Source organism: Lathyrus oleraceus, chromosome 4 (assembly GCF_024323335.1).
Source record: "Lathyrus oleraceus cultivar Zhongwan6 chromosome 4, CAAS_Psat_ZW6_1.0, whole genome shotgun sequence".
Taxonomy (NCBI): Eukaryota; Viridiplantae; Streptophyta; class Magnoliopsida; order Fabales; family Fabaceae; genus Lathyrus; species Lathyrus oleraceus.
The window spans coordinates 178,470,585-178,497,277 of record NC_066582.1 but is presented as its reverse complement, the minus strand read 5'-3'; the positions used below and the strand labels follow the sequence as shown (position 1 = coordinate 178,497,277).

Below are 26,693 nucleotides of genomic sequence, written 5' to 3'. Positions count from 1 at the left end.
TAATATTTTGTTGGTTATCTTCATCTAATATTTGATGATGACTTTCCTTTGCTTGTATAAGTTGCTCAGATCAGCACTTATATCCCCAACAAGTCTTTTGTGGATAATTGCCGTATGCTAGCAATTTTATCCCCAGTGGGTCTTTTCACCGTATGCTAGTGATTTGTTCCCCGGATCATTGGTTGTTTACCAGTGCATCCCCAGTTAGTTTTCTGTCGATAATTGCCGGATGCTTGCAATTTATCCTCAGCAGTTTGCCTTTCATTTGCCCTTCTGTTGGTAATGTCTGTGGCTCTTTTTGATTGGTCATCATATATACCTGATTTGGTATCCCGATGCCTTTCTTTTCGGTTGATTTATCCTTTATTAACCCAGTAACCGGTTGTGGATAATCTTCCTTGCGAGTATATTATTCACGGTCTGCCGGTAATGAATAATATGTCTCATGCACTCTTCAGTCGAAGCCTTTTGTGTTTCCCCAGTCGAGTAAGATTCGTCATTTCCCTTTGCGGAGTCGAATATTTTCTTGTTGTTGGATAATTGCCGGATGCTTGCAATTTATCCCTTTGAGTTGTCTTTCGTTTACCCGTATGCTTGGTATCGATTGTCTCTCTTTTTGGTTAGTCACCTATTATATACCCAGTAACCGGTATCTCTGGTGTCTTTTCCTTTCGAGTGTATTATTCACGGTCTGCCGGTAATGAATAATATATCTCATGCGCTCTTTAGTTGGAATCCTTTGTTGATTTTCCCCAACTGAGCAAGATTCGTATTCTTTGTAGAATCGAATAACCATCCTTTAACCAGTTTGTGTTTCGGATGATGAGTGTTTTGGAAGTGAAAACCAATTCACATTTTCGGTAGATCACCTATTATATGCCCAGTAACCGGTATCTCTGGTGTTTCTTACCATGCGAGTTTATTATCTACGTTCTGACGGTAATAGATAATATATCTCATGCGAGTATCTTATCCACGGTCTGCCGGTAATGGATATTATATCTCATGCACTCTTTGGGTTTGTGTCCCCAGTTGAGTAAGATTCGTTTTCCCGTGGTGGATTCGAATGTCCATCCTGTAAGTCGATTTGCTTTTTCAAGCCCTCCTTTCGGATGATGAGTGTTTTGGAAGTGAAAACCAATTCACGTCTTCGGATTTTATCCTTTAAACAACCCAGTAACCGGTTCAGGATAATTTTCCGTTCGAGTGTTATTCACGGTCTGCCGGTAATGAATAATATGTCTCATCTGAGTATTCTACCCACGTTCTGACGGTAATGGATATTATATCTCGTTCGCGCTTGAGTCAATCTTTTGATTGTTTTTCCCTCAGAGTAAGATTCATTTTCCTTGTGGAATTGAATATCCGTCCTATAAACAAGTTAGCTTTTTTCTAGCTCTCTTCAGGATGATGAGTGTTTTGGAAGTGGAATCCAATTCACGCTTTGGTTGGTCACCTATTATATACCCAGTAACCGGTATCCTTGATGTTCCTTCCTGAGTTTGTTACCCGTATGCCTGGTAACATCTCATTTTCTTTGTTGCCTTCCCCAGTGGAACTTTTTGTTGCTTCTCCCCAGGAGTCAGCTTGTGTCTTTCCAACGGATTTATGTTCCTTTGGAATTATCTCTTCCCAGTGTGAGTCCTTCACTCCCCAGTGAGTTCTCCTGTCTGTTTTTCTGTTTTCCTTAATCAGAGTCGTGTTCTGATCACGTTATGTCAGTTTTGTTTTTTCCCAGTTTAGAGTCGCGTGTTGTTCACACATTTCTTTTTCTTTTTCTTTTATTATCCCCATAGAGTCTTATTAGAGTCTCCATTCCTGGTGAGGGTATTGCTCCGATTGGATCGTCTTTTCTTCTGTGTGAATCATATTCCCCACAGAATTTGCGTCTTTTGCACGCATACATCTGCATCATGAGGTCTCTTAGGGACCAAAATTTGTCTCATTACTGTTATTTAAGTCCATTCTACCGCGTCGAGATGAAGATTTCTAAACTTCACTTCTCCGGCTAGAATGACCTTAAATAGGGGCATCTGTAAGACCCCAATTTTGGACCCTAAGATCCCTCATGGCCCATATCATTCATATCATAACCTCAAGGATCATTGCATGTCTTTGTCCCCTCCTAGTGGATAGATTTGCCTTGTGGGTTGATTTCTTGATCACCAAGCATACTGTGCATTTGTATATCTTTGCTTTCATATGTTTATCATTCAAAAAGTACAAAAAATATTGTCAGTCTAACCTTGTTGCTTGCAGTGGAAGCAATCATCAGCAATTAGGTCAAAGACAGTCATTGATCAGTCAAAGCAATGGATGATGGCCATTCTTGCAGAATTTGGGCATCATGATCATTAATCACAAGTTCACACATCTTGAGACATCATTTGAAGTCAAGGTCTCAAGGAATTAGGGTTTGGAAATCATCAGAAGAAGTTCAATCAGTCCAAAACCCTAGAAAAAGTCAACAGAAAGTCAAACTTGGTCAACAGTTGTTTTAATCAAGATTTGATGGATAGAATTGATTTGAAGGAGCTCATTCATGCTTGTATAAGCCTCATCTATCATGTTCAACCTCATCATGGAAGAAAATCAAGCCAATCAGAAAATTTTCCAGAAATAGAAAGTGGACCTGTAATTTCAACTGCAAAAATGGAAACTTCTTGATCTTAAAATTACATCATGATACAAGCTTCAAATGAATTTTTGCCCAACATGAAAGTTGAAGATCTTGTCTTCCCATTTTCAAAAAGTCCAAGAACATCAAAATCCCATGTGTGGTTGTCAAGATATGATCAAATCATTTTCACCAATTTTTGAACTTCAACAAGCCATAACTCTCAAACCATAAGGCCAAATTTGGTGGGGTTTTTTCCTACACACCACATTTTTCATCCTCTTTCCAAAAATATAAATTTCATGACCTAAAACCTTGCCAATCAAAATGGCATTTTTGGACCAATTCCTTTAAAATTCAAAGTTTGACCAAACTTTGACTTTTTGATTTATGGACTTTTTCATCATTTTGCCAATTGGGAAATGTTTTAAACCATATTTGAAACTTGCTCAAAGCTTAAAACCATCATCATACCATCATTCCATCATCATTTTGGATAAAAATTCAAAATTGGCAAAAGGTGCAAATAGAAGTACATAAGGCAAAACCAGTACAACATGCTGCAGCATTCCATGTATAACCAAAAACAGCACAAACATACAGTCTGTACAGCCTGTAGCAGCCCAATTTCTCAGCAAATACACCTCCATTTCACACTTATGCAAGTTTAGCAACTTTTGGCAAATTACTTCATTAAGCTTAAGCAAGTTTAGCTTGTCATTAGTAGAGGTTAAACAGCACATATAAGGGCATTTTTCTGGCCATTTGAACCCTAGAGAACAGCAGCCACGATCAAAAAAAACACACATTCTCTCCCATTTGCATTTTGGCCATTTTGATTTTTTTTTTGCTCAAAGCTTCAAAGTGTTCGAGCAACCCTTGATCCCTTCATCACCTAGCCAACTCCTGGAGGCTTTTTGAACCATTAAATCCCGACTGGAAGTTCATTCTCCACTCTGTTTTCATTAAAGCTCAGCCATGGCAGATTTGGTCTGAAGATTTTCTAAAGGTTGTTGAGCTAGAGCAACTTAGTCATTCACCATTGCAAGCTGAAAAGAACAACTGTTCCGGACCGAAGCCACAAAAACAGCACTGTTTCATTGATCTCTCCAAATCAAGTAAGTTTTTCGACCCTCCCTTTTTTCCAATCCATGGTATGTTTCTGGTAGAGTACACATCACTGAGTCCATTGCAACTTGTAGCATGTAAAATGGTTGTGTTATGACTGAAAAATCTAGATTTCATTTTTCATGCTTGAAGTTGTTTTCAATCGATTTGCTTGGATATTGTTGATTCAATGAGAAATATGTTTAGAATACGCATGCTTGATGTTTGTTGATGCTTTTGATATGCTTACATTTAATTTCTGGGCATTTTGAATTTTCGAGTTGCATGATGATGATGAAGATATGCTGTTACATGATAAACCCTAGCCATCTTTTCCAGAAAATCCAGTTCATGTGTTGGCTGCCGTTGTGTGTGTTGCTGTTGTGATGCTACATAAGTGCTAATGTTATGTCATTTATATGCTGTTGCTCGATTTTGTTTTGATGAGGATGAAACATGAACTGGTTCTTTGCTGTACTGAAACCATGCTGCTGGTTATAAAACCTTACTATGTCCAGAAAAATTCACATCCTTAATGTTTGTTGTGGATGCTTGATTATTACCTGGTTTGATAATTACATGATGATGAAACTGAAGGATGAAATACTGCTGCCATGCTAAAACCATGCTGCAACTTTGAAACATGTTGTTGCTCTTGTTTGTTCTATTTGATATGATGATTGATGACATGATGTTAACAATGCTGTTAAAGCCTGCTGCAGTTAAAACATTATGAACATGCTTAGAAAATTCCCATGAGCCATGTTGAATGCTATTGATTTGCCTGCTGCTACCAAGGCCATGCTGTTATGTGTTTGTACTTAAAACCTGTCATGATGCTGCTTGAAAAAAGTGCTGTTATGCTATTAACCACATTGCAAATTGATGATGAATATATGAGATCCCATGCTTATTGTCCATGCTGTGGTGTGCTGATTGAGATGCTTAATGAACACATTATGCTATTGCCATTCTGCTGCAATTTTGAGTCATGAATGTGTGCCTGCTATGCTGTTTATATGCTGTCCTGTACTTGTGTTTTGCTTGACATGATGCTGATAAACATATGCTGCCATGCCTTTTGAATTTTGGTTGAGATTGCATGTTGATGATGAGCTTGTTTTGATTATATGATAAACAATAGAATTGATGCTGCTAATGCCCTGGTGTTCATACCAAACTTTCCCTGACCAGATTTCCCATGTCTATGTGCGTTTTGCTGATTGATTAATATTGCTCACTGATGATATTTCATGGCCACGCTTTTTTTTTTTTTGCTAATACTGTTGTTCAGGTGCTGTTGATTTGGATGATGAATCTGGTTGATGAATGCATGATATTGCTGTTATGTTTGAGCTGTTCATAAATCTTCATGTCCATGTTGTTTTGCTGTTATGCTATGAAGAATGTTGATGGCTGCTATGTTATTACATTGTTTTGGTCTGCTATTGAATTTACCTATACCATGCTGTTGTTTGTGTTGGAAGCATGAGAATACATGATACATGCTGCTGCTACATATTGCCAAATGTTTGCTGCAAATTCGAAAACATGTTGTTGCTGTTGTTTGTTCTGTTTGATATGATGAACATGATGCTAAAACCAATGCTGCTGGGTTGAACCATAAACTATGCCCAGAATTTTTCCACGATGCCATGTTGGTGCTGTTGTTTGTTTTGGTTGAGGCTGCATATTGAAGTTCTTGCTATGATGCCATGTTGAAAGCTGTTGATTGCCCTGCTGCTGTTTTGAACATGCCTAGAAAAACCATGTGGATTGTGTTGCATGCTGTTGTATGGTGGTTATGTGAACATTACATGTATGTTGCTGTTGTGTGATGGTTGTTTTTGTGTTTTGGAAGCTGAAACAAATGCCTTGCCATAGCTGAAACCCTAGGGTTTATGTTGCCCAGCAACTTGATTTTTGATTGGCTGCTGCTGTGGTGTGTACTGTTACATTGAGGGCCAACCAATCAGGTTATTTCGTTTGGCCCTCCAAAACACAGCCGTTTGGATTAGTGAGACAGAAATTACAGCAATGCCATTTGTTGACCTTGTTTGACCATGCTCTTGTTCATACTTGTTCCAATTATTCACTCAACTTAAACAATTCATTTCTCATTCAATTTTCACTCAAAAATTATGATTTTTTTTGCATGATGATCACAAAGATGTCTATTATTTAATCATGATTTTTAATTAATTTTTGGTTGGCTGAATTTTAATTGATAATTGATTTCTTCACATGTGTGCATAAATGATACATTGTGCCATTTCAATTGTGAAATACTCATGTTGCATCCATTGCCTTTGAAATTTTTTGTGGTAAAACTAGACACATTGATCTTCATTTCCATATAAAGTTTGTGGATTTCCCACTTGTGGTTTGATAGATATGAATTTTTGAATTAGGGTGTGACAATTTGTGTCACACCAATGATATGCAAATGTATGATTTTTGTTCACATGCTTCCTCTTATCCAAATCACTTGAAATTTTGCATGAATGATCCCTTGTATGTCTAATTGATGTATGATTTTTCTTGGAATTAATCTTGCTGTTTTCCATTTGATTGAGAATTTTCTTCCATATGTGGTCATCTGTTGACTTTTTGTGCTATACCTTGCCAAATCCTTTATGAAATTCTCAAACCTTATTGTATGATCATGAAATTTCATATGTGATAACTAGACATCTCAAGCTTTGCATTGGTGCTAATCTCATTCATTTCTCTTCTGTTTTCAAATTGATATGATTTTTTGAAGTTGACCCATGCTTGTTGACTTTCACCATGCTTACTTGAATTTGATTCAACTCCATGATTTTTGTTGACTGCCTTCCTCTCATCCAAATACCATGAAATTTGACATGTATACCATGTTAGATATTAGGATTGAGTGTGGTTTATTTCATAATTTTTGGGATTGTTTGAGTTGACTTTTGAATGAAGTCTTTGCTGTTGACTTTTGTATGCTTCTCTTGCCATGCTTTGCATTCATTTGTGTATGAAATGACCATGATGCATGATATAAGTTTGAATCCAATTGTGTTTGCTTTTTACATGATTGATGTTGACTTTGATTGAATAATGCTTGCTGCCTTGGCCTTTTTCTTTCATCTTTGACCCTAGGCTAGTCCTAGTGGTCTTCTGAGCTTACAATTGAGCTATTTGTTTCAGGCTGAGCACCAATGCCCCAAAGACCTTTCAATTTTGATTGAGTTGGTTTGTTTATCATGTGCTAACACTTTGTTTTGTAGGTGACTCATACTTGAGTCTTTGTGCCTTGCACAATTGGTCCTTCTGTGTGACTATTGGTTCATTTTCTTTTGGTTTTGACTGTTGACTTGTTTGCTAATAAGTTTGACTTTTGCAGGTACTTTAGTTGCCTAAGTTCTTTGAACTTGATTGCTTGCTTTGCTTTATAGCATTTGCTTTGAGGTATAAACCCTTCTTCTTCATGTAGTCTGGAGACCCGGTCTGTTATTTGACCGGGCAAACTGTCTGAAGTCCTCCTTAAGAGGCAATGCCTGTGTTTGTTTATATTTGTCCTAAGCAGGAAAAGTCCTTCAAGTAAGGCAATTGGTGGAAGGTAGGGATAAGTAATCTATCCCCCACTATTCAGTGTGTCCTCTCTTTGCTCCCAGTACCTGGTTGAAGCAATGAGATAAATACCCAAGATCTAATCGAGTCAATAATGTGGAGAGAGTTCCTACTTTCTGAACTCCCACACTTTCTTTGATGCTCTCTCTGATATGAGATAGAAGCAATGAGGCATACTCCTCATCTCCTTTTCATCTGCTTCACCTGAGCCCCTCAATGGCCAGGTTAAGAGCGACACTTACCTATTACAGTGGACTGTTAAAGTCAAACCCTCTTGTGTGAGCCCCCATTGTTTGGCTATAGAGTATGTTGTTTGCTATTCATTGATTGATTGATTGCTTCATATGCACTTGCTTGCTTATATGTTATGCATTTATTATCATCATCAATTGCCATTAATGCATGATCATCTCATTTGTTTTGTGATGCTATCATTGTTGTTTGCCCATTGAGGACAATTGTAAGTCCATTGCTTTGGCATTTGCTCCTGTGATATGGAAGGATAGAGTGTAAGACCTCATTGGTCACTCATATCTTCTGTTCATCTGTGTGTATGTGAGGATACAGTCATAAGTCCCTGTAGGGTGGCATCTGTTATCCTGTGATCATAATTTGATCTGTTTAATCTGTATGTGAGGTTGCAGTTATAAGTCCCTGTAAGTTGGCATCTGCTTTCCTGTGATCATAGTTTGTTCATCTGTTTGTGTGAGAGGTTGCAATTATAAGTCCCTGTAAGTTGGCATTTGCATTCCTGTGATCATATTGTTGCTTTTGTTCTTGTATGTGAGGATCCATTGTAAGCCCCTGTGATGTGGCATTGGATTTCCTGTGAGCATACTGTGGAGTTAACCTAAGTCCAGATAGATTGGCAGTTAACTTCCATATTTCATCTTTGTTTTTCTTTTGAAGAGATCGGTGTAAGTCCATTGAGTGGCATCTGATATCCTGTTCTGTTTTAGGAGACTGGTGTAAATCCATCTATTGGTATCCGGTATCCGCTTTTATTTCTTTACCTGTGGAGATTAGTGTAAGACCATTGAGTGGCTTCTGATATCCCGTTTTGTTTTAGGAGATTGGTATAAGACCATTGATTGGCATCCGATATCCGCCTTTGCTTTGTTTGTTTGTTATTATTAACTGCTATTCCAAAGGACACACTTGAATCATCTGCTATATGATCTCAAGAAGTGAACCTTCTAAGAAGTTTTACTATCCATCCCTCATCCATTCATCATTCATTACGTCTTAGAACCTTTTCACACTATACCTTTTAAATTTTGACATAAGTGATTGTGCAAACATCTTCATGTTTTTCTAACTAAAAACCTGGACTCAAGTCCTTGACCTTTTTCCAAACTTCATTTCATAATACTTATTTGAATTGATCTTAATCATATTTTGACTTCATTTTCATAATCATAATCAGTAACTCCACTCATTCACTTGTTTTGGCTTTGTCCATTAATCTTTTCATACATGAGCTATAGGTTTGATTTATCTTAGTGGTTGATGTTAATCTCACCTTCTGTCTTTAGTGATTGAATTGTAAGTCTTCCTCGCCTATTATAGGGTTAACCCCTCTCTGGCCAGTTGAAGCTGTTCTCACATGGTGGACGTTGTTGTTTGTATAAGGTTGAGTTTTCTCCCGTGGATAACGTAAGACCTGGGGTTTGTGTTTAAAATTGAACCTAACCCACTTTTGGAAATCTTTTAGCCGAACTACGGCGTTCTGATCCTTACCTTTGATGGAAGGTACGTAGGCAACGGGTTCATCCGTTCGAACCCAATAACCCAATAATAATAAAATTGTACATTCTTTTCTCACCATCCCAATCATGTTTGCACAATCTTTTTGTCATAATAAATAATAATCTTTTACAACAAGTGTGAAAAGGGCTCCCTAGGAGTACCTAGGACGTAGTGGGTGCCTAACACCTTCCCATTGCGTAATTTACCCCTTACCCAGACTCTCTGATCTTTTTATTAGTTTTCTACGTGTAAAACTTCTTAGGCTTTTGTTCGCTTTTTAGCCAGTCCTTTAGATAAATAAAAGTGCGGTGGCGACTCGAAATTTTTCATGTATCTCATAGCTTATGATTCAATCGATAGATCATATAGCGACGAATACACCGCTACAGTGGGGAATATGGAAGAAAGGATAGACGCTTTCTGCTTATGGAGCTGACTCTATATGGAGAGATCAGACACACACGTCAGCTTGGGGAAGTATATCACCAAATAGCAGGAGATAGCAAACAACGATATATGGCAAAGAATGCAACATGAATATCTAAATGTTATAATTATGCATGAATATGTGTGGTTTATGTATTATGTATGCTGACAGACAGACATATCTAACACAACCAGGTCCAGGAATCAACCACCCGGTACTACATCTCAAGAGAGAAAGCCAAGTTCACCGAGGAGTATCCAATCTGCTGGGGATCAGAGATACCAGGAAGCAAAGAACTCTGCAAGGGATGAATCATCAATCATTCCAGCTGGGGACGAGAGTTATCACAGACAAGGTCCACCACACCAACAACTCTATTGGGGAATCTATCCGGGGGGATAAAGGATTTATCGGGATCAACCACCAAATACCGCTCTTGCCCAAAGAGATCCAAGCTGCTGAGGAAGAAAGATTGCTACTCTGCTGAAGGCCATCTTAACAACATACGAACCCTCATAGTTCGGAGTCCACTTGCCCCTGGAATCGGGCGCGAAAGACAAAACTTTCTTGAGCACAAGGTCACCTTCTCGGAACACACGAGGCTTGACCTTCTTATCAAAAGCTTTCTTCATCCTCTGCTGATATAACTGACCGTGGCACATGGCAGTCAATCTCTTCTCTTCAATCAAATTCAGCTGGTCATAACGACTCTGAACCCATTCAGCATCAGTCAACTTGGCTTCCATCATGACTCTCATTGACGGGATCTCCACCTCTACTGGGAGTACAGCCTCCAATCTTGACTTAGCGATCATATCGTCAACGTACACCTCAATCTCCTTATGCATCATGTCATGGAATAAGGTAGTCATAGCTCGTTGATACGTGGCTCCGGTGTTCTTCAAACCGAAGGGCATCACTCGATAACAGAATGTTCCCCAAGGTGTGATGAATGTTGTCTTCTCCATATCCTCGGCATCCATTTTAATCTGATTATATCCGGAAAATCCATCCATAAACGAGAAGACCTTGAATTTAGCTGTATTATCTACAAACATATCATGTGGTAGAGGGAAATCATCTTTTGGAATAGCTTTATTCAAGTCTCTATAGTCCACGCACATCCGGACTTTTCCATCTTTCTTAGGCACGGGCACAATATTGGCCACCCATTGAGGATATGTAGAAGTCACCAGAAACCCCGCATCAATTTGCTTATGAACTTCCTCTTTGATCTTCACTGCCATATCAGGATGAGTTCTTCTGAGCTTCTGCTTCACAGGCACGCACTCAGGCTTTAAAGGTAGGAAATGTTGTACAATATCAGTATTTAGACTAGGCATGTCTTCATATGACCAGGCAAAGACGTCAACATATTCTCGTAGCAACTTAATCAACCCATTCTTAACAGATTCTTCCAGAAGTTCCCCAATCTTTACCTCTCGCACACAATCTTCAGACCCCAAGTTGACTGTTTCCAGATTCTCAAGATGCGGCTGAATGATCTTCTCTTCATGCTCAAGTAGCCGGGTGATCTCATCTGGAATCTCTTCAACATCATCTTCCTCTGCCTCAAATACAGGGAATTCAAAATTGGGAGATGGTGTTGGGTCATTATGTTCAATGGGTTTAGAAATCAACCTGCATAATGATTTTGGATATGAAAAGCTTTTAGAAATCAAACAAGGCAAATCATTATGCATATGAAAAAGATCGATTTTATTCTATTTTTTAGGGTTTTATGTGATCACCAATTTCATGCAAAAAGCAAAAGGGAAAATAATTGGAAAAACAAACATTTAACATGAATTTATTAAATGAAAATATCATTGTACTTATGCTCCAACAATGTCATCACTCCTCCTTTTGGCATGGGAGAGGGTTTTTTTAAACAAAGTGATCATTACGTTGACTTATGGACAACTGTTGGAATATCCACAGCGACCCAATTGTTGCAGACCTCTCCAGGGATGATGAAATTTCCAGAATCCTCTGCATCTTCTTCTAAGACGACAGCAGCCTCCTCATCTAGACCAGTGTGGATGAAACCTCCACTCTTGAATAACCCTTGCTTGTTGAAAGTACCAGAAGAAAAACCTATGTCAGCCCGGGACTCGTTGTCTTCTAACTCAATCATTTTTCCTAAACCAGTGGTTGCACCACGCTCAATGGCCAACTTTGCATCTTTGTAGGAAGAAAATGAAGGAGTTCTCTTCTCAATAGGCTCAGCTATAGATAAAGCTTGGAAAGGAGTTCCAATTTCAACCTCAGCATCTATATAAGAGAAGGAAGATAAATGGCTAACCAGGAGAGCCCTTTCTCCCCCTACCACTACCAGTTTCTTGTTCTTCACAAATTTCAGCTTCTGGTGTAGGGTGGATGTCACGGCGCCTGCCTCGTGAATCCATGGTCTGCTTAAGAGACAGTTGTATGATGGGTGAATGTCCATAACCTAGAAGGTAATCTAGAAATCACTTGGTCCAATCTTGATTGGGAGATCAACTTCCCCAATCACAGTTCGCGGTTCTCTTGCTCTAAGTGATCCATCAGTCTTGAAATATTGGCTCTAGTGTAGTACCGGTGAGTTGTCTTCAAAATAAATGAAGGACACAGAGTTAGACCACAGGGCAAGAGACCGGAAACAAAACCTGCTTATGCATATGATGCATGCAATGCTTGTGCATATGATTTCTTTTTTATTTCAAAGGAACTTTAGAGTTTTATTTGCAAATTTTGGAAATATTAAGCATTTTATCACATATGGAAATATCTCATCAAATAATATCAGGTAAAAGAAGTGCAGCATCGTCAATCATATACAAGAGAAAAGGAAAATAATCATCCTATGGATCCCTAGAAACAATCATCCAAAGCTCGGGACACAGGAAGATAAGATGCGCGAAGCCTCTTCACCTCCCTCTCGTAGGTTGCCTCCATATCGGCCTTCTCTTTGGCGAGTCGATCATACCTCCTCTTCCAGAACATAGAAGACTGAGGAAGTAGAGAAGTCCATACATCATCAGGGTCATCAATAACCTGATGCTCAAGAAACTTAATCAACGCATCCTTCTCCTTAATCTGCTGAAGCAACTCTTCACGTTCACCGATCCAAGCACGTGAACGGTCTTTGTCTCTCAACTCCTCTACTCCTTGATTAGAGAGGGTTGAAGGCCCAGCCATAATCATAGGTATAGGTCTCGGATACTCGTAAGGCATGAGATACTCAGACGCCCTCTTCCTAACCCAAAAAGTGTAAGGCTCCAAAGCGATGCAATTCTTAGGACCCAACTCTTTCCTTCCTTTCTTATGAATCTTGCGCCAAGCGCGGACCATACTAGCTTTCAAGCCTTGGGGATATTTACCATCTTGAAAGAATACACCTTCTAACAGAATGTTATTGGGTTTATCCTTTAGGGGGAACCCAAGCTGACGACGTGCCAAAGCAGGATTGTAGTTAATCCCACCACATGTACCAAGAAGAGGTACATTGGAGAATTCGCCACAAGAGTCAATAATCTGCACACGATCATACACACGGTTATACCAAGAGATATCATCATTAGTGAGAGACATAAGTCTCGTGGACCACCGTAGACATTCCTTGTTCTCCTTGAAAGCGACCGTCTGAGGTAAGTGAGAAATAAACCACTTATACAACAGAGGCAAACAACACACAATGGCGCCACCACCCTTTGCATTCCTCATATGCAAAGAGAAATAGGTATCGCCCAACAGAGTCGGAACGGAATTAAGAGTAGAGAAAATCCTAATAGCGTTCACATCCACAAACTTGTCGATGTTGGGGAATAACACTAGCCCATAGATGAGAAGTACAAATATGGCCTCAGGGGCGTCCTCACTCATGGCCTTCCCATACATAGTAGCTTGAGCAATGAGGAACTCAGAAGGGAGACCTTGAATTCCCCCTTTGGTAGACATATGAGCACCAACCATAGATTCATCTATGTGTAACATGTCTGCTATCTCTTGAGAAGTGGGAACCTTTTCCAAGCCACTGAATGACAACTGGTCTAAAATAGGTATACCCACAAGGTAAGCATACTCCTCAAGGGTAGGCAAAAGCTGGAAATCCGGAAACATGAAGCAACGGTACAAGGGATCATAAAACTGCACCAATACACTCACCAATCCTTCATCCACCTGAGTAGTCAGAAGAGGAAGAAGCTTCCCAAAACGAGCCTTGAAACCCAAAGGATCTAATACATAAGATGTCAAATTCCTTAACTTTTTCAAGTCTGGTTGTCTGAAATTGTACTTCTTTGTATTCCTTCTTTGTCTTTCCATGTCTGAAAATTTTGCAAATAGACCTCTTAAGTTCCTTGAAAATTTTCTTATTATTTTGATGATATGAATGCAAATCGGTGCATGAATGCATGAATGCAACTATCACACTCAAGGATCAAGCAAAGCACACCAAACAAAGGTCATGGGATGGATCATGTTATCCTTAATATCAACCATCCATTTTGGTGGATTATGGTTTACAGCTTATCAACACCTAAGTTCTATTGATATTAAGGCTACATGAACGGATCAACCATGAATCAAGGGTTTGTTGCAAATCACGAGCATGGAGTTTAGGTTAAGAACCACCCAAAGGGAGTCTACTAAGGTTTAAACCTGCCAAACATGTTCTACAAAAGGTTCCCATAGTCATCATCCCATCTTTTGGATATTATCGGAGAAACGACTACTCGTATTCCAAAAATATTCTCAGGAGAGACTCTTATGAGTGTAGTATCGCATAACAATCGTATCAAATCTTACACTTGAACGACTTTTGCACTACATCCTAAGAATAGGCCAAGATGGGCTTGGTAAACTAAGGTCCTTGGCTTCTAAGGTCTATCTTGGAAAGAGTAATGTCTAACCACAACTTACTTGTTGACATTATTGATCCCAACATAACCTCCACCAAGTGAATGGACTTGCAAGTCAACTTGCTAAGGAATAACTCCACACAAGTCGACAAGACTATGCCATTCTCCTATCCTAAGTGCACTCGAGTTCGGGTATATAACTCATCTCACAAAGATCACCAAGCATACAAGGAATTAATATCAAGCAATTCTATCATTACATACAATACAATAATCCCAAATTGCACAAAAATATGTCACAAAACAAATACAATACAACAAGCATGAAAAGTCGGCAAAACCCACTAGGCAAATATTCTCCCCAGCAGAGTCGCCATTTTTCTGTAGCGGGGTATTCGTTACCATTAGAGATATTGACTAAATCCAAGGTAAATCATACAAGTCGAGTCACCACCGCACTTCTATTTATCCAAAGGAATGGTTAGAAAGCGAACAAAAAACTAAAAATTTTATCGAATCAAAAACTAGTAAAAATGTCAGAGATCTGGGTAAGGGGGTTGGTTATGCAATGGGAAGGTATTAGGCACCCAAAGCATCCTAGGTACTCCTAGGGAGCCCTTTTCACATTTGTTGCAAAGGTTGTTGTTTTTTTTTTTTTGAAAATTTATTTGTGCAAACATGATTGAAGGGATGAGAAAAGCGTGTATGTTTATCTAATGTACTACTTACTAAAAGAAGGGTCAAAAGAAAATGACTCGCACAGACGTCGCATCCACTGCATACGTATCTCATATGAATCTGAGAATCAGAGTCTTCGTAGCTCGGCTACCTATGGGTTAAAGAGGAGTGTGCTCGCTAAGACATCGCGTCTTATGCCTACGTATCTCATATGGGATGAAAATCAGAGCAAAACGTAGTTCGACTAACTACGGGGTAAGGGTTGTGTTTTGCGGTGAACGACGTTACTACGCAATCTACCGGATGCTCGACCTTTGGAGACTTACTCGCCTATAGTAAAAGGAGATAACGTGTTCTTAGGAGAAGAAAAATCAATGAGTTTGGGGTGTTTAGGGATGCTCATGCAAAAAGGCAGTCCTAGATGAAGGAACCGTGCTACCTTAAATGACATGCCACGAGAGGCTATACGAAACCTAAGAAATCGGTAACATGCGGGAAAAGTAAAGGGATCGAGAGATCTACCATACGGATAAAGATCCGAAATCACAACAATTAGATAAATAAGAAACCCAAAGACTCTTCCAATCTAAACACCATCAAAGAAAGCGAGTCAGTACACGTAATCGGAATAGACCTTCAGGTGGTACCCCACAAATAAAGTGGAACACCAAGCAAGCTATCCCTGCAAGAGTATGTGAGCCCTCACAAAACAAAACTCAACAAATAGGTTAGAGAAACAAGATAGGGTAATCAAGAGTTGCCCCCAAATCAAAATGTAACCACATGAATCATGCAATTAAAATTCACAAAAAGCTCACAAAAAGCAACCAAGGGTAGGAGGCCTAAAACTCTTGTCAAACACATGCATCAAAAGGGTTTCAAATTCACCCATAATACCTCATACATTCAGAGCATTCAAATTAAAAGCATAAAGTAATGCGAATAAGGCAAACCTGACTAGAGAGATCGAATGAAATTGAATTGCCCGGTTGGGTTTGTAGAGCACTCTTGGGGTTTATATGAGAGAGAATTGGTTCTTTACAGATGAGTTCCCTTCAGTCTCTAGAGGTTGCTCTAAACTATGTTAGCTCTTCTCTCACTATCTTTTTCCTGCTAGGGTAATAGGAATAGAATGACTTTTTGTTTCACTGAAACTCTGAATTTATAACCTGATTTTTATGGACCTGTGGGCTCAAATGAGAGAGGCCCAAGTCCAAAATTTTTCTGTTATATTTTATTTATTTATTTATTTATTTATTTATTTACTTTTAATTTTTTTTTTTTTTCGTTTTTCGTTTTTTTTTTCGTTTTTTTTTTAAACACGTGGCCTTCGCCTAGCGAGCATGAAAGCTCATGAACACACTTTTGCTCCTTCAAGATTAACGTTTTGACTGACGAATAGACCCCATTTGAACCTGTTGGAAGTATCTCAAGCCATTCCCTTGTGTTGACTGATCATCTAAATAGAACCCACAAAGTGTCTTGGATGATACTCAAGCTTCAAACAAAAGATGTTAGTGACACATTTTTGTGCTTTTGGTTAGTAAACAAAAGTAAGAGAAACAATGATGTATAATTCAAGCATGCTTGGTGATCTCAAACCAATCACAAGGAGTCCCACCCAAAGGGAAAGGGAACCAAGATGCTAAAGATCCTTGAGGCAATGCAAATGCAATGTTATGATGCCATGAGGGATCTTACGGTCAAAATTGGGATCTTACAGAGTGGACATGTATTTCCCTTGTACTTCTCAAAGTCAGGCACTTTGAATTTAACTGGGATCTTTACGTTGGGCACCAAGCACAAATCAGCAACACTCTTCCCAAAAAGGTCTTTACCTCTCAAAGTCTTCAGTTCCTTGCGCAGCTCAAGGAATTGATCTTTCATCTCATCCATTTTCTCATATACATCCGGGCCCTCAGATGTCTCGGAATGATAAATGGTATCTTCTACACATGAGAGAGTGTGCACAACGGGAGGTGGCACAAACATGACCGGGCTAGATGCCGGCATAGAAGCAAGAGTGGGAGCAAAACCCTTTGGCACGAAGTTAGATGGCATTCCCCAAGAGAATCCAGTTGGCATATGAGGAGCAAAGTGGGCAGTGGCACCAGGCACTGTTGAAGTCACCACTTCAGAAATGACCGTCCTCGCGGGAGGAGTTGCAGGAGTCGGTGAAGCTTGACTTTGCGCAGCAAGGACTGACTCCATCATGGCAATCAGTCTAGCAATCTCTTCCTTCAAGTATCTGTTCTCTTGTTCGAGGTGTTCCATGATCTTCTGATGATTTTCTCGAGTGTTATACCAGTGCGTCAGCTTGTCTTCAAAATAAATGAAGAGCAAAGAGTTAGACCACTGATCAAGAGCTCGGAACAAAACCTGCTTATGTATATGATGCATGTAATGCTTGTGCATATCATTTGTAATTAATCAGAGGAACTTTATAAAGATCTATTTGCAAATGTTTTGAAAATATTGAACATATATGGAATACTCATAGCAATAATATTTGGAAACTTTTAACACCAACGAAGTAGTACAGTCTTGGTAACCAAATACAATACAAGAGAAAAGGAGAAGGAACATTCTATGGAGCCCTAGAAGCAATCGTCCAAAGCCTTCGAGATCGGAAGATAAATTGCACGAAGCCTCTTCACCTCTCTCTCATAAGCTGCTTCCATGTCGGCCTTCTCCTTGGCGAGTTGATCATACTTCCTCTTCCAACACCTAGATGAGTGAGGAAGGAGAGAAGTAACTACATCATCAGGCTCATCAATAACCTGATGCTCTAGAAACTCTATCATTGCATCCTTATCCTTGAGCTACTGAAGAAACTCATCATGCTCACGAACCCATGCACGCGACCAGTTTTTGTCTCTCAACTCCTCTACTCCTTGATTAGGGAGGGTTGAAGGCCCAACTATAACCATAGGGGTAGGTCTCGGATGTTCGTACGGCATGCGGTACTCAAGATCCCTCTTCCTTACCCAAGCGGTGTAAGGTTCCAAAGCAACACAATTCTTCGGACCAAGCTCATTCCTCCCTTTCCTATGAACTTTGCGCCAGGCGCGGACCATCTTATCCTTCAAGTTATAGGGTCTTTACCCTCTTGAAAGAATAAGCCTTCCAACGAAATGTTGTTAGGTTTATCCTTTAAGGGGAACCCAAGCTGACGACGAGCCAAAGCAGGGTTGTAGTTAATTCCACCACATGCACCAAGAAGAGGTACATTGGAGAACTCACCACAAGAATCAATAATCTGAACACCATCATAAACACGATTATACCAAGAGATATCATCATTAGTGAGAGACTTAAGTCTCGTGAACCACCGTAGACATCCCTTGTTCTCCTTGAAGGCAAACGTCTGAGGCAAGTGCGAAATAAACCACTTATACAATAGAGGCAGACATCACACAATGGAACCACCACCCTTTGCATTCCTCAAATAAAAAGAGAAATAAGTGTCACCCAACAGAGTCGGAACGGGATTAAGATAAGAGAAAATCCTAATAGCGTTCACATCCACGAAGTTGTCGATGTTGGGAAATAACACTAGCCCATAGATGAGGAATACAAATATGGCTTCAAAAGCTTCCTTACTCATGGCCTTCCCAAACAAAGTAACTTTGGTAATCAGAAAGTAAGACGGGAGACCTTGAATTCCACCTTTGGTAGCCATATTGGCAACAATGTCAGATACATCCACATGAAGCATGTCAGCAATCTCTTGAGAAGACGGAATCTTCTCCAAGCCACTGAACGGCAACTGATCAAGAATAGGTATACCCACATGATAGGCATATTCCTCCAATGTAGGCAAAAGCTGGAAATCCGGAAAAGTGAAGCACCGATACAGAGGATCATAGAACTGCACCAACACACTCATCAGACCCTTATCCACCTTAGTAGAAAGAATAGACAGAAGCTTCCCATGGAGAGCTTTGAATTCCAAAGGCTCTAATACATAAGATGCCAAACTCCTTAACTCTTTCAAGTCGGGTTGTCTGAAACTGTACTTCTTCGTATTCCTTCTTTGCTTATCCATGTGTGAAAATTTGCAAATAGACCTCTTAAGTTCCTTGGAAAATTATTGTTTGATGACATGAATGCGAATGAATGCATGAATGCATGGATGCAACAAACACACTCAAGGATCAAGCAAGTCACACCAAACAAAGGTCACGGGATGACTAAAGTCATCGTCAATATCAATCATCCATTTTGGTGGATTATGGCTTACACCTTATCAACACCCAAGTTCCATTGATATTGAGGATATACGAGAATGGATCAACCGCGAATCAAGGGTTTGTTGTAACTCACGAGCATCGAGTCTCGGTTAAGAACCACCCAATAGGAGTGTACTACAGTTTAAACCTAACAATCATGTTCTAATAAGGTCCCCATAGTCATCACCCCATCTTTCGGATATTATCAGATAAAACGACTACTCGTCTTCCAAAAATATTCTCAAGAGAAACTCTTATGAGTGTAGTATCATGTAACAATCACCTCAAGTCTTACACTTGAACGACCTTCGCACTACGTCCTAAAATAGGCCAAGATGGGCTAGGTATCTAAGGTCCTTGGCTTCTAAGGATCCTATTGGAAAGACTAATGCCTAACCACGACTACTCATGTGACATTATTGATCCCAACAAGACCTCCACAAAGCGAATTTACTTACAAGTTAACTTGTTAACAAATAACTCCACACAAGTCAACAAGACTATGCCATTCTCCTATCATAAGTGCACTCGAGTTCGGGTATAGAACTTATCTCACAAGAAACCACCAAGTATACAAGCAATTAATATATCAAGCAATTCATACATTACAAACAATACATTCATCCCAAATTTGCATAAAAATATGTCACAAATAAATATAAACATACAACACATACAAGCAAAAAGTAGGCTAAACCCACTAGAGAGGTTATTTTCCCCAGCAGAGTCGCCACATTTCTATAGTGGGGTTTTCGTTACTTTTAGGTTTATTGACTAAACCAAAAGTCAACATACAATTCGAGTCGTCATCGCACTTTTATTTTTCCAAAGGAAAGGCTAAAAGGCGAACAAAAGCCAAGGTAAGAAGTTTTTCAAATCAAAAACTAATAAAAATGTCAGAGATCTGGGTAAGGGGGTTGGTTATGAAATGGGAAGGTTTTCGGTACCCAAAACATCCTTAGTACTCTAAGGGAACCCTTTTTGCAAATATGTGTTGTAGGTTGGTATTTGTGAAAAGATTTGTACAGAAGATTGGAGGGATGAGAAAAGAATAGATTATATTTACAAAAGATTTGAATGGATGAACCCATTGCCTACGTACCATCACAAGGGAGGATCAAAACCTCGTAGTTCGGGGTAAAAATCTCAAAGATTGGTGAATTGATTTGATCAAGAGCCTAAAGGTCTTTTGTTATCAAAGGGAGAACACTCAACCTAAACCAACAATCCACCATGTGAGGAAGGCTTCAACATGCTAGTGAGGGGTTAACCTAATAATAAGCATGGAAGACTTATAATCCAACTACTAAGGATGAGGTGAGATTTACATCAACCACTATGATAACGCAAACCTTTGACTAATGTTTTTGAAAAGTTTTAACAAGTGGCCATTGAAACCACGAAAACAACTTGAAGTGAGTTATATTTACAAATTAGATTTATTTACAAAATGAAGTCAAACTTGGATTAAAATTTATTCACAGTGAGTATTGATGAAAATTGTTTTGAAAGGTCAAAGGCTTAAGGCCTAGGTTTCTAATTTGAAACAAAGTCAAAGTTTGAAGAAAAGAAGATTTTTGGCTTGGTTGGAGTGGGGAGAAGAAGAGAATGGCTAGTCCTAAAGCATACAAAGATAAGAGGGGGAAAGATAAACCCTTGGAGTTCCTTTTCTTGAAGTCATAGAGATGACTCAAGATACTCCTTTCCTTTGGACTTAGCAAATAAACAAGCAATCACACAATTGAATTCAAGCTCCTAGGATCTTCATTTGGCTTGTCTCTTAACTTGGCTATTCATGACAATTGTCCTCTTTTCACAATCTCAAGGTAGGATCCCTATCACACAAAAGCAAACACCAAAACGTTCACAACACAATAAGGGGAATGGACAAAGAATAAGTTTGGAGAAAAAGTCCTTTGAGATCAACTTTGAATTTTAGCATTCTAAAGGCATGAGGCCTAGTTGCTCTTCAATAGGTTTTGCATTCTAAAGGCATGAGGCCCAGTTTCCCTTGAACTCCTTTAAGCATAGGTAAGTCCTAATTCTAAGTCCTTTCTCCTTTTTGCATTTGGTTCACATAAAACAAACATAAAATAAACACAAGATAGCAATATATTTATATACAATAATGCTCAAAAGAAAAATGACATAAACATAAAATATGTGCTCAAGTGAGCAAAGGGAAAAATCAATATGAATAATGAGCAAGAAATAAATGGCATTAAAAGTAAATGACAAGAAATTAAATGCTCAAATTAAAGTTAATAGTTAGTAAAGTTATGTTAGCTTGTCATAAGACAATGTAGCTCTATGTTAAGCAATCGTAAGTGGACTAATGTAGTAGTCACACCTATCTGAGGCCGGTCAATAAAAATATAGGCAAAGAAACATAAGTTAGAGATCATGACTAGTAAGCCAAGCTCCAAAAACTTGTCATGCCAAACAAAAGGGGAAGGGCCTTGTATTGTCTTTAGGTTATTTGCTTGACCAAGAAGTAGCCTATCTTGGACACAAAACAACTCACTTGATCATGGATCAAGTTGAGTTTGGTTTGGATCAAAGAAGGTTAAACCTCTCATTTGTCAAGACCAACCACAAGAACTTAACTCATTGGTCATTGACGAAAAGAATGGGATGAAGATGAAAGGGAGGGGAAAATAAGACCACAACCAAATCCAATTGATCAAATGTGAAACAAATCAACATCAACCAATACCAAACAGAAAAGAAATGAAGATAACAAGTCAACAATATTTTTTTGGTATTTTTTGAATTAAAATAAAATGCAAATAAAATATAAACAAATAAGGTCAAACCTCAAATTCAATTCAAATCAACTTCAAAAAGTCCAATTAAATTCTCATAGGTTCAACATAGTCAAACAAGCTTTGACTAATTTTCTTAACAATTTTTGAAATCAGAAAGTAATTAAAAATAATAAAAAATAGCATAATATGAATTAAAATCTCAAATAATCTCAAATTAAATAAGAAATTGATGAGACTATTTTTCATTGACTTATCATGATCCATAAATTCTAGGAAAATATTTTTGGATTTTTCAAAAGTCAGAAAGTATTTTAAAATGAATTAAAACTATTAAAAATCAAATAATCCATGAAAAATATCAAATGAAGTCACAAAAATATTAAAAATCAAAATATGAAACTAGATTTTTCAAGAAAAATTTTGGAATTGGTCTCATATTTTTATGACTTCAAATGATTTTTTTATGAATTTTTGAAAATCAAATGAATTAACTGAAAATAAAAGAAAATAGAATAAATGGAAAAAATCAGCGCCACAGGATGAAGTTCATTAATTGACGTGGCATCCAAGAACGGTCCAGATGTGAGGGCGCATGGAGTGCTTGAGTCAAACGCGTGACAACATGTATTAAATGAAGTAAGCCAAATGAATGAACACGATTAGATCCTGAATACAAGATCCAAAGGCCATGAAGGTGCACACATGGTGACGGTGGTGGAAACCACCATCTTCTCCGACGAGACAACCACTTCCGACCACCAGTTGCAGAGAAAAAATTTAACAAAAATGGAAAATAAGGACATGAAATTGAAGCTCGTGTGATGGAGATCATCACTGTACCATTGGATCTTCCTCACTCTTCCTATATTGAGATAAACGTGAAGAAGAAGATCATGGTGTTCCAACTGTAAGCTCATGAAATGATGAATTAAAAGCACCATTGGCTTACCTCAAGTGTGAGGACTTCAGAAAACCACACAAACACAAGGATACTACATTGAATTGAGAGTTCTAGATCCAAAAAGTTTGAATGTATACCTCTGAATTGGAGTACTCCAGTCCACGATTTCTTCAAGATCTTGGCTCCTCTTTGCTCTAGGGATGCAGTGGAAATGAAAGGCTAAGGAATTAAGCTTTGAAGAATAGCTAATGATGCTGAATTTCAAGCTCGAAAGTGAGAAAAATTTTGAAAAAATTCCATTGGTATGGCTATGGTTTCAATGCTGCAGCAATTCAGATCTCCAAAAGATTGATGAATGAATGAGAAGGAGTGGTTATTTATAGCTGAAGGAAGTTGAATCCCACGCTTTGTTCATGTGCATGGCCATTTGAAATTGGATGCATGGGCCTGTACAGGCGTGTGGAAGGCCCAATGATGGCTGCAAAATCATGCTGAGTTCACATGGAAATGATTTGGAAGTGTACATGAAATGGAATCAACTTGCATACCAAGTTATAACATGAAATGCCAAAATGCACATAAATGGAAAGGTCTTCGAAACTCCCAAATGGTAAGTCCAAAAGAGTATTGTGAGTAATGGTTGGAAAGTCCTTGAAATAAGGAGCAAAAGTTATGTTGGGAAAAAATTCATTTGGCATGTGAAAATTAATGAAAACTGGCCTGGAAGATCCAAGTACAAAACATGTTTAAGTCACATTTGAAAAATTTCACCAAAAGCAAGCTTAATCAAACCCCTATGTTCCTATGATGAAAGCCTCAAATGAAAAAACCTCTGACATCAAATTTGTAAATCTTTTCAAGATGATCAATTTAGACTCAAATTTTGCATCATTTGGAATTTCTATGACAAGGTTATGGGCATTTGAAGTTGGGTACTTTTTCAAATTCAATGAATGAGGTCCAATATGACCTATAATGTTTTGGATTCTCAAATAGGCTCACATATGCATAAAATGATGAATTAAAGAACTTAACTTGATTAAATTTGATCAGAGGTTGAGATTGCTTTATGGGCAAGGCACAGTCAAAGCACAATGAAATTAGGGTTTCCTTGGGAAACAATCTTCAAGCCCTTTGGGTTATTTTGATCAAATTGGCAAATTGAGATTCTTGGGATACATATATGATTATTAGGAGCTTTGTGGACCATTTTCATGGTTTTTCTCATCTTCCTCTAGCCATTTCATTGGGCTTAGGAGCCTCCTAGGATCATTGGATCACATGATCACTTGAGCTTCAAAACAAAAAGAGTTAGTGACATATTTTTGTGCTTTTGGTTAGTAATCAACTAAGAAAAGCAATAATATACAATACAAGCATGCTTGGTGGTCTCAAACCACTCACACCAGTCCCACCATAGGGTTAAGGAGCCAAACATGCTATGATCCTTGAGGCAATGCACTTGTGCAATAACATGATCCCATGAGGGATCTTAGGGTAAAAATTAGGGTCTTACAACAGGAAACCAGCATCTATCTATTTCTGCACTTCCTCTTTGATCTTAACTTCCATATCGGGATGAGTCCTTCTCAACTTCTGGTTGACTGCAGGGCATTCTGGTTTCAACGGCAATCTATGCTTCACGATCTCAGAATCCAACCCAGGCATGACTTGATAGGACCAAGCAAACACATCTAAATATTCTTGAAGAAGATCAATCAACCCCTTCTTAGCCTCTGGAATCAGTTGAGACCCATTCTTGACTTTCTTCACATCATCCTCGGAACCCAAGTTGACTAATACAATCTGCTCTTCGAACGGCTGAATGGCCTTTTCCTCATGCTCAAGTAGATGGAACAATTCATCAGATACTTCATCATCAGTCTCTTCCTCGGCCTCAAACACAAGGAACTCAAAGTTTAGAGAGGGAGTAGGATCATTGTATTAAATGGGTTTGGGAATCAACCTGCATAATGATTTGATATTTTGATTCTAGAGAATTGAATTGTGACCAAATATTATGCAGATGGAAAATTGTTATTTATTTTATGATTTTTGTGATTACCATTTTCAGAAAAGCAAAAATTAAAAATAAAACATCATAGATGTGGATGAATAAAATTGCATTTTATTGATGATAATCGAAGTGCCAAACAATGTTCACTTCTCCCTTAGGCATAGGAGAAGGATTTTTCTTAAAATGAAAGAAAATTACTTAGAGCGATGAATAATAGTAGGAACATCAACAGCAACCCAATTGTTGCAGGTCTGGTCATGCGTCACAAAGTTGGCGCAAGATTCGTCTTCATTATCCTCATCCTCGATCACAGTAGCTAAGTGTTGATCATTACCATGAATGAACCTTCCACTACGGAAACTCAATTGAACACCTTTAGCTTTGACATTAAATGACCCTAATTGAAATCCCAATCCGGTCCTATTCTTGTTCTCAACAATTTCTATTACATAGCCCCGCTGATTGGTGTTGCCAGTTTCAATAGCTTTCTATGCGTCCTTCAAAGAAGACATGGGTGCCCCAGTTTTCTTCAACTCATTAGCAATAGACAAAGCTTGGAACTGCATTCCAACTTCCTCCTCAGTATCAACATATGTGAAAGATGACAAATGGCTTACCAACATTGCCTTCTCTCCACCAACAACGACAAGATTGTCGTTCTTCATAAATTTGAGCTTCTGGTGTAAAGTCGATGTCACAGCTCCTGCTCATGAATCCATGGCCTTCCTAATAAACAGCTATAGGCCGGGCGGACATCCATTACTTGGAAAGTAATTTGGAAATCACTCGGACCTATCTTAACTAGCAGGTCCACTTCACCAATGACGTTTTTTCGAGAACCGTCGAACGCTTTGACAATCATGCCATTGTACCTCATAGGGGCACCCTGATAAGAAAGTCTGGACAGAGTTGACTTTGGAAGCACATTCAAAGATGACCCAGTGTCTACCAACATATTGGATAATGCGTCCTCCTTGCAAATCATTGAAATGTACAACGCCAAATTGTGATTTCTGCGTTCCTCAGGAAGTTATTCATCACAAAAACTCAAGTTATTGCAGGAATTAATGTTGGCGACTATGTGATCAAAATGATCCACAGCTACACCATGTTCAACATAGGCTTTCTCAAGCACCTTCTGCAACGCCTCTCTATGTGCCTCAGAATTCATCAATAGAGACAGCACTGAAATCTTTGACGGGGTTTGAAACAGCTGCTCCACCACATTGAATTCACTCCTCTTTATCAACTGCAATACCTCATCATCATCATTAGTCTTCAGTTTTCTGGATTCATCAGACTGATATATTGAAGTACTAACTGGATTCGCTACTGGAATCTCTGCCTTCTTACTGATTGAGACATCCTTTGTCTCCTTCGGAAAGACCGGTCCAAAAACACGACCACTACGGGCCATCTTTGCAATATCAGCTATATTCACCACAGAGTCTGGTATGGGTAAAGGAACTTCTTGACCATTCTCCACCATTGTGGCATTATACTAATAAGGAAAAACTTTATCGGATGAATACGGGATGGGACCCATTAACCGTATAACCAATAGCGATATCGATCTATTGACGATGTTGCTGCTGCTGCTATCAAATTGAAACACCACCCGCTCAGGGGTTTTGAACACCTGAACAATCACATTAACATCGTCTATATCCCTTGACTGTTGAATCTAGATTACATTCTCATCCATCAACCTCTGGATATCTCTCTTGACAATCATACACCCATGGGGGTTCATGCT

The 26,693-nt window shown here is 38.8% G+C and overlaps 1 protein-coding gene across 1 annotated transcript in view; it reads right to left on the bottom strand.

Annotated features, from left to right (window-relative positions):
- LOC127136576 (probable leucine-rich repeat receptor-like protein kinase At2g33170) overlaps nt 1-26,426 on the bottom strand; it is a 59,193-nt gene extending 32,767 nt beyond the window's left edge. The window contains exon 1 of the mRNA XM_051063117.1: nt 26,196-26,426. Within this exon, the coding sequence (XP_050919074.1) occupies nt 26,196-26,426 (231 nt within the window). The remainder of the gene's footprint in view (nt 1-26,195) is intronic.
- Between the last annotated feature and the right edge of the window lie 267 nt (nt 26,427-26,693).